Consider the following 11684-nt stretch of genomic DNA (forward strand, 5'->3'; position numbering starts at 1 on the left):
TGTTGCGTATGATATAATGGAAATTGTTTTCTTATTTTTATTTTTATTTTTATAATGATACATATTTTTAGAACGACTAATACATATTCATTAAATAGTATTCTTAAACTATATATTTTGTCATTAGCAACATTTGAACCCTCAAACCCTTTAGGGGAAGGGGAGAGACATTTTTTCAAACACTTTGGTTATGCTAGGCTAATGACCATCTAATCTAACAATACATGAAATTAGAGTTGTAAATGGTCCTTGTGATTTCCTAGATTTGCATGTTTCATTCCATGCTTTTTTTTTAATTACTAGAATGTTTATGTATTGTATGGTTGGTCCCTCACCCATGAAAAATTACATTCATATCCTTTTAATTTTATTTATCTTTTTCCTTTATCTAGTTCTGAAACGATGACTTCTAAATAAAACAAACGTGATGTGGATCGACATAGATCAATATTCTTGAGGTGAGTGAAGTGTGCAACCATCTTTATGCCTTCACGAGCACAAAGTTTATTACTCTCTGCTCCGGAGATAAAGCCAATATTTCTTGCATACAAGACCATAAACTTATTTGTCTTTGTCGGTTTCAAGTATACCCAAAAATGATTGAAGCTCGTGACACCATAATAACTCGTTAATGCATGTCTTGTCTCCTTTTGTTACTTCTCCTGCTATGCCTTTTTCGATGAGCTCACCCATTTGGTATGATCGATCGATGAATCGTGTGATTTTCAACTGGTCCAAAAGAAGTGTGATTTATCGATGAATCATTTGCTAAATTGAGTTATCCCGTCGCCTTCTTCTGAACCAATAACTCACTACGAAGACAAAATGGTTGATATTTAGATCGTTGAATTATAAGTAGGAGTAGGGTGGCAAATCGGGCCATCATGTCGTGTTTCTGTCTGACACGACACGACAATGTTTTATGTAACACGAACACGACATGACATGATGTCGTGTTTTTTTTAACTAACATGAAAACGAACCGATTAAAAAACGACAAACACGACACGACAAAGATAACATAATAAAAAAATGATACATAACACGAAAAACACGACAATCACGAAAAACACAACAAATAAATGCTAATCGTGTCAATTTCGTGACGAATTTTAAACACGAACACGACACGACACGACATCGTGTTTTTTGCACTTAACACGAACACGACACGAACACGAATTCGGATTTCAGTTTCGTCCCAATTTCGTTTCGTGTCATGTATTTTTGTCGTGTTGTGTCAACAATTGTTACCCCTACGAATCAACTGTGAAGAGGCATACATGGAAGTGAGATGGAGTGAGTGTAGGGCTTAACAAGTCTTTATAATAGTTTATTAACTAGATTTGATTTTGGAGATTAAAAACTAATAATAAATTAAATGAAGGGTGAAATAGTAATTTCAGGTTAAATTTGTAACAAAATAAAACATAAGACTAATCACGCAAAAAGTTGAAACAAAATGTACCATTCTTGTAATGAAAAAAAAAAGTGAAGAAAGTCATGTGCACCGTTCTATGTAGGACATGGTGGAAAGATCGGTCAAATGATTATGGTCATGCCAATAGAGATGCAAACAACAATCGGTTTCACTATTCAAAACCGGATTCAATACGAAACCGGACTGGGTCAAAACCGGTTTTGACCAAACCGGATCGAATCGGTTTTAAAACCGGATTTTCAGTCGGATCATAATCCTATATTCCTAATCGGAGTTGATACCGGATCGTAAACCGGATTTGCTAAAAACCGGATCCAAATCCGTCTCAAAATCCGCTTAAAACCCACTAAAATCGGTTTCAAATCGGATTAGAATCAAATTCGGATTCGGTTGGAACCGGATCAGATTTTTGATGATGTAAGCGAAACCAGGTCGGATTCGTGTTTTGTGCATCTCTACATGCCAATGTCGATCTCTTCATGAGAGTAACAGTCGGTGGATCAACAGGAGAAGGGAAGGCGGCGACAGAAGAGAAAGAAATAACCTCCCAAAAAACATCATTAGCCATTGCTTATTTAGAAGCATTCTCTTAGGCAGCGGTGCAACGAGACGAGGATATGGTTTTGTTATCAATATGTGACATATATTCAACATCGCATATGAGAGAAGACAATCATTTTATATGGGGTTTCTCCGATGAAAGGAGGATGTCAGATAACAAGTAGATGATTGATGACATTGCAATGACAAATGTGTCAATGAGATTAAAGAAGGCGACATATATCTTTTTTGAAGAATGAGTAGATTGTAGAAAAAAATAAATAGAAAAAGGACCATCTTTGTTTTAATTTTACTAAATACAATTATCTTGTAAATAAATTTGAAAATACATGTATTTAGTAAATATTTATTCAAAAGACAATATATTTGTAGAAAAAACTCCATTAATTTGTCATCTCATAAAGGTCGGTTTGCTAATTTGTTTTACATTTCTCACAAATTGAGTGATTATTAAGGAGGACATCAATTCCACAAATAATATGTCAATCTCTAAATCTTTCAATTATCTTCACGTGTCTCTAAATCATTTAGAGGTTGTCAAATAGCCTCTTATTGTATTTGCCCTTGTTAGAACTGCAAGTGCTTCATGTCTCTTTGAATTTACCCCTTGCAATACCCACAAAATTTAATTTCTTAATCTTATCGCTGATGTAATTAGTAAAGATGGAGTTAATACAATGTTTAAAGTCACAAGGTTACTAAAAAAACAATGAAAGTTTGTTGTAATACCAACCAATGACCACCCTATTTCTAAACAGGTTTCTTAATTATAAAAATGAGATTACTATATAAGTAATAATGATCTGATAATTTTGTTAATGTGTTATCTATTAAAAACATCTTATAACGAAAAACAAAAAATCATTTTCTTTAGTAATCTAGAAATAGTGGTTGTCCATAACATACACAATACACTCAAAATATACTTACTGGACCAAATTTGAAGTGGCCCAAATTGGGCTTAGAATCAGACCACAGTTAAAGCTTTTAAAGGAAGACATTTTCAATTTCAGCTAATGCTAGAAGAGTTCCCTTGAACGACAAGCGAATAGATCGATCAACTCATAGTTCCACCGGCAAAGAATTTCCGATGGCGAGCGAGGGCGAAGATGCGGTGGTTCGTCGCCGTGGTGCGGTAACCGAGTACCGGAAGAAGATGCTTCAACATAAAGAGCTCGATTCTAGAGTTCGAGGAGGTTAGAGTCTCCCACATTAATCTAATTTCATCTGTTGATTTAGGTTTACGTGATTTATTTGTTTCAATTTGCTTTGGAATACTTAATCCGAGAATAACTTATGGTCCGATGAATTGTTTGTGTGATTATTGTATCCAGGGTTTGAACTTTTTGTATTATGCTAATTTACATGCTGTTACTTTCTGAGGTTTTATGTTTCTTTTATGTAAAAATGGACATTTCGATAAATTCTTCCTTTCGTGGAAGTTGAGTAAGCGTAAACGTTGCTATTTCTTCTTTTTGTTCTTGTTTACTATTGAACCTTTTGTGTTCTGTGGCAAGCTGGGGAAATGTGATGAAGCAAATCAGCGAAATTATGAAATTTTGATGCATAGAAGTTATGATCTTTTCACGAGTGTATTTAATTTTTTGTGCATTTGTTTTCATGTGGGATTAGAAGTTGTATCTAGGACATAGCTCATTCAGCTTCTCCATTGGCATAGTCGATTACACATCCAAGAAAAGAATATTACCTTCAAACTATTAATTCTTCTGTTGCTGTGTTTGTGCTTCTGTTAACCATATAATATTCGTAATTTAACCTTGCTCTTGTTCAGAAATGAATGCTTGTTTATGAGATCCCTCATCTTTGCATAACATTCTACTTTTCACTTAAAAGATGATTTGTCTTGAAGCTACTACTTTATGCCCTCTCAAAAGCAAAGGAAATCATGTTCTTGACTATGTGCCATAACCACTTCCATAGTGTTTCTACGAACAAGTAAATTATGTGTTTTGTTTGTAAAAGTTTCCTTTCTTTTGCTTATGATAACAATAATATGAATTCATATGCAGTGAGAGAGAGTTTGCGGAGTACAAAGAAGGATTATGCAAAAACAGAAGATGATTTGAAATCCCTTCAAAGTGTTGGACAGATAATAGGCGAAGTCCTAAGACCTCTTGACAACGAACGATGTAACTAACTTCTTTCTTTTATTATTCCAACATAAAAAAAAATCTCTCCTTTCTCCTTTTTTCCTTTTTTCTTTTTTTAATATATCTTTTTATAAATTTATCACAGTGATTGTTAAAGCAAGTAGTGGCCCAAGGTATGTGGTTGGATGCAGGAGTAAAGTGGACAAAGAAAAACTCACTGCTGGAACTCGTGTGGTTCTTGACATGACTACTCTGACCATTATGCGGGCCCTCCCTCGTGAAGTTAGTAGATTTTTAGAATTTTTTCTATATCTTTTAATTCTTTAATTAATTGATTTTGATGGTTTGACCAAAATGTTTTTAAGGTTGACCCGGTTGTTTACAACATGCTTCATGAAGACCCTGGGAACATCAGCTACTCTGCAGTTGGTGGGCTTTCAGATCAAATTCGTGAACTTAGGGAATCCATAGAGTTGCCTTTAATGAACCCTGAACTCTTCATAAGGGTTGGAATCAAGCCCCCTAAGGTACATTTTTTTTATAATTTTATTTTCATGATCATGTAAAATTACTAATATGCCCTTTAATCTGTTTAGGGTGTTCTTCTGTATGGACCTCCTGGTACTGGCAAGACATTACTAGCAAGAGCAATTGCCAGCAATATAGATGCTAATTTCTTGAAGGTATTTCTTTTTTTCTTTTTGTGTAATTTACAAAAATGGTCCGTCTTTTCTGGTTTTTATTGTGGTAGTCCGGAATTTAAATCTTTTTCTGGTTTGGTCCTTATTTCAAGGCCCAGGTATCAAAATTGATATAGAATTTTCAAATAAGGATCAAAATTGAAGAAAAAAAAAGTTTCAGTTTTGGACTAAACATGGTAGAAATCAGAAAGTACAGGGACCTTTTTTGTAATTTATTCCTTTTTGTAATATGTGTGTTGAAAAATGTTTACAGGTTGTTTCAAGTGCGATTATTGATAAGTATATTGGTGAGAGTGCAAGGTTGATTAGGGAAATGTTTAATTATGCTCGTGATCACCAAGTAATACTACTTAAACCCTTAATTTTTGATATTATTTGGGCATTTTTAATTGGGCTAATTACAAAAATAAACAAAAATGGGAAGGTAGTATTAATATCACAAATCACCCCTTCAACTTTTATCACTAAATGACCACCTATTCTGCTTTCCCCACGAAAATACTTTATTGAAAAATCTTTGAAAAAAAGTTCACAAATCTATATTTAATTCGTGAAAATAACATCATTTTTTGCGAAATAAATATATTTTTCTTAAAAAATGTAGTAGGAAATGGGAACAACTGAAAAATAAATTTATGAAATTACTTTATAAGTGGTTCCCACTAAAAAATCTTTAAAAAGAAGTCACAATTTTTTCTTTATTCTGTGAAAATGATGTCATTTTCGTGAAATAACTATTCTTTTTCTTGAAAAATGCCACTCAGAAATCAATTTCTCGAAATAACTGTTCTTTTTCTTGAAATATTTTATAAAAATGAAATAAAATTTCTTTTTCTTGAAAATGTTGTGGGGACACAAATAAAAGATAGTTTGTGAAATAGGTGGTTTTATATTGTGATATCACCTTCCGATTTCTGATTATTTTCGTGATTATCCCCAATTATAATTCTACAATATTTCCTTAATGACATTATTAATGATTTTTTTAAAAATTATTATTGAAGCCTTGTATCATATTCATGGATGAAATTGATGCGATTGGTGGACGTAGATTCAGCGAGGGAACAAGTGCAGATCGTGAAATCCAAAGAACACTCATGGAGTTGTTAAATCAACTCGATGGATTCGATCAACTTGGAAAGGTTTAAAACAATTTATATAATTCAAAATATATAATTATTTTCTTGATTTTATAAATGGATGTTTTTTTTTGTAGGTTAAAATGATAATGGCGACAAACAGACCGGATGTGTTGGACCCGGCTCTTCTCCGACCCGGTCGACTCGATAGAAAAATAGAGATTCCATTGCCCAACGAGCAGTCAAGAATGGAAATTCTTAAAATCCATGCTGCTGGGATTGCTAAACATGGTGAAATCGATTATGAAGCAGTTGTCAAGCTTGCTGAGGTAAAACATAAAACCTTAAAAAAAATGTAGTATATATTTTGATTGTGAGATTTGTGGGTTTTTATTTTATTTTATTTAATGGGTTTTTAGGGATTTAATGGAGCGGATTTGAGGAATGTGTGTACGGAGGCAGGTATGAGTGCGATTCGTGCAGAGCGTGATTATGTCATCCATGAAGATTTCATGAAGGTAGTTAATTAATTATACATCATCTTTTCCTTTAAAAAAAAAAAAAAAAAACTTTATATGATTAAGGGTGTGTTTGATTGAGTCGTTACATTCCATGATTATGTATAAATGGAACATTTTCATATGAAAATTTTATTTTGTAGAGTAAATTACATTTTTGGTATAAAATAAAAAAGAAACACTTGAATGTTATAAGATATGGTGAAATTATTGTATCTGATTTGAGTATTTTTGTTTTGGTAGGCTGTGCGGAAACTCAATGAGGCCAAGAAGCTTGAATCCAGTGCTCATTACAATGCTGATTTTGGAAAAGACTAGGAACAGATGACAACATTACGTAGTACTTGTAGTTTCCAAAGTTTGTACTTGGTTGTTACAGGACTTGGATTTACCTTATTATTTGCTAATCTTCACATTTATTTTTTAAAATGCCAATAGACTTTTAGCATTTTATACGTTCTGGAAATTGCTTATTTGGCTTATTCTCTCCATTGACGTTACATATTAATAAAATAACATTCACTCTTTCATCATTTGCATAATAATATATTATTTTTATGCAACTATCGCTATTGTGTCTTGTTATGTGGGACAATTGTAAAAATTGATGAGATGTTAGGTGTTTACTTGTGTCTTCAAACAACTTTTTTGTTAGTTCTTTTGCATTGCAAGACTGTAGTAGCATGTTTTCTTGGTTTTACCATTTACCTGTTAAATGAATTGAAATTAGAGCAACTAGCATTTGTTTCATATTGAAGCAAATCTTATTGACAGTTTTGCATCTCTCTCTCCTTGTCAATTACAACATAAATTGTTGAATACAATTTTATCAAAACCAGGAAAGGAAAATGCTGAAAGTTTTACTATTCCCACTCTAAACAATCCACAGCTTGTTGGTGCAACTGTCTGTTCCCAGCCGCCACTACATTAAAACCTGCAAACACACAACACAACACATGACTATGAAAACCAAAGCATCCAAAACATCTTTATTTGGTAAGTTTAAGGTTTAAAACAATCAAGTCTTGTAAGATGAATATTACTTGTTGGTTTTGAAGTGGAAGAAGCCACCCAGCTAAGCTCATTCCCTTTCCAATCAGTTATCACTCCACCAGCCCCTTCTATCACCGGTATTAGCGAAAGAAAATCATATGGCTGCAATTTAAAACATATCAAAAAACAAAAAAGCCACAACTTTTAGTCCTTGTTTATTTTTTAAACATTTTTTTATCCAGATAATGTAATAAGATATGAAGAAGCAAAAACTCACCTTCAGACCAGACTCTACTACCAGATCTACATGCCCAGAAGCCAGAAGTGCATACGCATAACAATCACATCCATATAAAGGAACTTTCACCTATGAAAAAAATAAATAAATATCACATTCTTGCCATCAAACACTTGATGAGTATTTTGTCCTTTTAGTATAAAAAAACGCTAAATGACATTGGATTCCTTCCACCCACAGAAGGAATGATGAATTCCATCCATTTGGCAACAAAACACACAACGGAATGGAATTAATATCCAGATGCATAAGCACATTAACAGACCTTATCTCTCACTCTAGCAAAAGCCACTACAGCATCGCCACTAAATAGATGTGGACTAGTTGTGTACCTAAGTAGTTTATCATAAATAATGAAACAGGATGTTAAATTGCATGCATATAATGAAACAATTTCATTGTTCAAATAACAAGAAACAGGGAATGATGATTCATACAGATATGCTTGTGAAAGCTTTGGACAATTGCGAGTGGATATTTCTTCTCCATTCAGTGTAGTAGTTCTTCCAGTTATACCAACCCATCTTTCTCTTAAAATAGGCTGATCAATTACTCCAAGAATCTAATATCAAACAAGACAATATCAATAAAACAGACACCTGTATATTGTAGACATGAAATCTGAGGGATCATACTGATTCATACCGGTTTACCTCTGTGAAGTAAAGCAATGAGGGTGCCAAACACCGGTTTGCCTGAATACAGCAAAAGTAGAAGCTCTAAATTTGACCTAATAATAAGAGTTTCATATACAATCTAGCAGAAAGGTATACCTGTAATGAAGCTCTTTGTCCCATCTATTGGATCCAAAACCCACACATAATCTGCAGATTTCTCTGTACATTGCCAACCATTCTCCTCGCCATAACTGCAATTTGTAAAAAGTTCCTTTAAATATATGAACAGCCATCTCAATGATATGGAAATCACTGGTAAACTGTAAGAATGCTTTTTTCAATGTTCATCTAGTTAGTGAGGAAAAAAGCACAATAACGATCTCAAATCAGGTAACTTACATTGCATGAGAAGGCAAACTCTCTCGTATTATCGAGATCATTGCTTCTTCTGCAGCTCTATCAGCTATTGTCACCGGACCTTAGAAGAATCAAAACAAACAGTAGAAGACATAATAAGAAATTATGTAGAAGCAATAAGTTCATCGATCTAGAGTTAACTTTTGAGGTCCAAATCACTAATTTTCGGCTCTAAAATTGATCCATATTCTTCCATTTTTTTCCCGTAATATTGGTAGTGAATTGAAGAATGTAGGTACATAAAAAGAAGCTAAAAAAAAGCATAATGTAAAATAATTTTGAAATATAATGTAGAAGCAGAAATTTACTCAAATCTTCTTTGTCGACGATATCAAATTTCTTGCGAAAATACTTGCGAATGACATCGCCGGCGGCGTCGGCTAACTTGTTTGCGACGTTGGCAAAACGATCAAGTTCAGAACCGCTATGTTCGACGCTCGTAACCGCACCAACTCCGTCCGAGAGTGTCGACCGCGTTGTAGTCATCGAGAGGATTCGGCGAGATTTTGTCAAGGCTAGGGTTGACGATGGCGATGAAGACAATGGTGATGAACAGCAGGTCCTATAATTCGTATAGAGGAAAGCACGAGAGCGAGGATCTAGAGAGAGAAAGTGAGATTGAGAGAGCATTTTTGTGGCGGGAAATTGAAGCTTGGAGAGCTCTCTCACATGGAGGAAGGCGGAGTAGCAGAGGAGAGTGAAGATGGAAATCGGTCAACAGAAGTGTTGTGGACCGTTGGATTATATGCCATGTGAGGAGATCAGGGGACCTTGATTTACTATTTAAAATTATATTTTCCTAGTTTTAATTTGACATTTTTGCCGTGTATACATAAAGGTATTAGTTATTTAGAATATTATTATAATTAAATATAAAGTATACTAATTATATGAAATATTTTTTCATTGAAAAATGTAAATACATGGAACTCTATCGCTGTTTGGTGGGGATGTTCGTAGACCTGGCAATGGGACGGGTTTGAAGCGAATCGACCTTGATCTAAACTCTTTTAATAAATTTCAAAATCCGATCCAAACCCGCTCCGTAACCCACAGAGTTTTAAATAATCAAACACATACTCTTATCCACCGAATCAACAGATATCCAAACCCGTCCCATAACCCATAAGTTTTTTGAATAATCAAACACATTTTACTTAAATCATAAAATCACATTTATTAAATAAAACTAAGTTTTGATTTAGAAAACACATTATGTATTCGAGGACTTTCTATTGGAATTAAAATCATTATTTTAGTTACTTCTAATTGGTTTTTGATCGTCGATTGCATTGATAGAGAATAGCAATTACAAACTTTCTTCCGATTGATAAATGACCTTATTGATTTATAAATGAAATTGGTGATTACATGATGAAATATAAATGAAATGAAATCATGACTCTTGGGAGAAGACTGAAAGTCTAGAAGTTGAATCCTCGAGTCCTATATAAAAACAATTTAGCCTTTGGTTTTTTCTCTTTGGACTTCTGATTGGAATTTAATGTAAACTTTAGGCAATATAAAATATAAATTTATATTTCTAAAATTTATATCGAGCGGGTTATAAACGGAGCGGATCGATGATGATCCATACCCGACCCTTTTAATAAAAGGGTTAGCGGGTACGGGTCGTTAACGGGTAAGCAGATCAAAAACTATGCTCCAAACTCATATAATTGTTAAGGGTTTGGATCGGATTAGGGTTAAAACTCGCTCCATTGCCGGGCCTAGATGTTCGTCTTTTTGAGCAAATTTTCGTGTAGTTTTTAGAGAGGAAGTCAACATAAGACTTTTGATGCGGTGGTTTTAACTACTTTTTTGTATTAATGAAATTTTCGTAATTCTATTCTTTTTGGAATGGTCCTTCTTAGGAAATATTTTCTTTTTGATGATGTGATAAATATAATGTTTTTTAGATTTCCAATAAACATAGTAAAACTAAACTTGGTTGGAGTTATTGGCTTCACAACCTTGCTTTAACTTCTATTTTATTGTAATTGGAATTATTTCTAGCTCTTTGTTAGTTTTTAATAAAAATACACAACTCCAAAAAAAAATACATATGAAAAATTTGACATCATACTTTTCTCTTAGATAAATTATATCATACATACAAAATTGTGTTGAACTTTTTATGTTTCAAAAGTAGATCTTATAAAAATGATAAATACTTTTTTTTCTCTTAAATCCATTAGAATTAATGTCACATTTAGAATAACAAAAAGAAAAAACATCATAAATGGTCCCTATGGTTACCCAAAATTTGAAGTTTAGTCCCCGTGGTTTAAAAACCTCATAGATGGTCCCTGTGTTTTCAAAACTTTTGAAGTTTGGTTTTTTTGCTAACTCCGTTAAGTTTGTCCGTTAACTGAAGGGTATTTTCGTCATTTAACAACCACAGGGACCATTTATGATGTTTTCTCGTATTTAAAAAAAAAGAAAATATTAAACATAATTAAATATATAAAGGTCTCTCTCTCTCTCTCTCTCTCTCTCTCTCTCTCTCTCCAAACACATACATACACTAGATCCCCACTCATATTCTTCCCCAACCTAACCATTCACCTTCATCGATCCTTGCTTCCTAATCTAATCATCCATCGATTGACTGCTGGTGAACCAAACCTCCCACCATTGGCGTTACCGGTTCCCACCTCCTCCGATAACTCCATCGCCTCTGATGTCCAGTGGCCCCGTCTGAAAGCTTTATCGCTTCCCCGTCATTGCTCGCTGGATATCATAGCATCACCGGAAATCTTTCTTCATCCTCACCGGATTTCAAGTCGGAAGCCTCTCTTCATTCCACTGGATTTCAATTTGGAAACTACTTAAGCTTTCTTCATCCCCACTAGAAAAACCTCCTAAGATACCAATGTTGTTGTGGCGGTTGTTCTGTCTGGTGGTGTTGTGAATTCGATGGCTAATTGCATCCCTGGTGGAGGGTT

General features: G+C 33.8%; 2 protein-coding genes across 2 annotated transcripts; one reads left to right on the forward strand and one right to left on the reverse strand.

Annotated features, from left to right (window-relative positions):
• The first annotated feature begins 3008 nt into the window (after positions 1 to 3008).
• LOC145073997 (26S proteasome regulatory subunit S10B homolog B) lies at positions 3009 to 6944 on the forward strand. The gene is made up of 10 exons (XM_079020446.1): positions 3009 to 3198; positions 4033 to 4152; positions 4259 to 4395; positions 4479 to 4640; positions 4710 to 4796; positions 5068 to 5154; positions 5819 to 5956; positions 6031 to 6222; positions 6313 to 6411; positions 6655 to 6944. Exons 1-10 carry the CDS (start codon positions 3093 to 3095, stop codon positions 6727 to 6729), a joined length of 1203 nt encoding a protein of 400 aa, XP_078876572.1. The 5' UTR covers positions 3009 to 3092; the 3' UTR covers positions 6730 to 6944.
• A 193-nt stretch (positions 6945 to 7137) lies between these two features.
• On the reverse strand, positions 7138 to 9459 carry IMPL2 (inositol monophosphatase family protein). The gene is made up of 9 exons (XM_079021554.1): positions 9045 to 9459; positions 8719 to 8797; positions 8476 to 8570; positions 8348 to 8397; positions 8140 to 8264; positions 7968 to 8034; positions 7682 to 7771; positions 7455 to 7566; positions 7138 to 7345 (listed from the first exon to the last, which is right to left on the reverse strand). Exons 1-9 carry the CDS (start codon positions 9364 to 9366, stop codon positions 7275 to 7277), a joined length of 1011 nt encoding a protein of 336 aa, XP_078877680.1. The 5' UTR covers positions 9367 to 9459; the 3' UTR covers positions 7138 to 7274.
• Positions 9460 to 11684: the final 2225 nt, after the last annotated feature.

Source organism: Lactuca serriola, chromosome 9 (genome assembly GCF_051521515.1).
Source record: "Lactuca serriola cultivar US96UC23 chromosome 9, Lser_US96UC23_V15, whole genome shotgun sequence".
Lineage (NCBI taxonomy): Eukaryota > Viridiplantae > Streptophyta > Magnoliopsida > Asterales > Asteraceae > Lactuca > Lactuca serriola.

Bases quoted from the DNA above. Each gene is read 5' to 3' on its own strand.
- IMPL2 (XM_079021554.1), bottom strand. From the start codon at position 9,366: ATGCTCTCTCAATCTCACTTTCTCTCTCTAGATCCTCGCTCTCGTGCT. The intron at 8,035-8,139 runs GTATGAATCATC...TAAACTACTTAG, and splicing joins AAGCTTTCACAAGCATATCT to GTACACAACTAGTCCACATC. The intron at 7,346-7,454 runs GTAATATTCATC...GTGTGTTTGCAG, and splicing joins TTCCACTTCAAAACCAACAA to GTTTTAATGTAGTGGCGGCT.
- LOC145073997 (XM_079020446.1), top strand. From the start codon at position 3,093: ATGGCGAGCGAGGGCGAAGATGCGGTGGTTCGTCGCCGTGGTGCGGTA. The intron at 4,641-4,709 runs GTACATTTTTTT...TAATCTGTTTAG, and splicing joins TTGGAATCAAGCCCCCTAAG to GGTGTTCTTCTGTATGGACC. The intron at 4,797-5,067 runs GTATTTCTTTTT...AAATGTTTACAG, and splicing joins TAGATGCTAATTTCTTGAAG to GTTGTTTCAAGTGCGATTAT.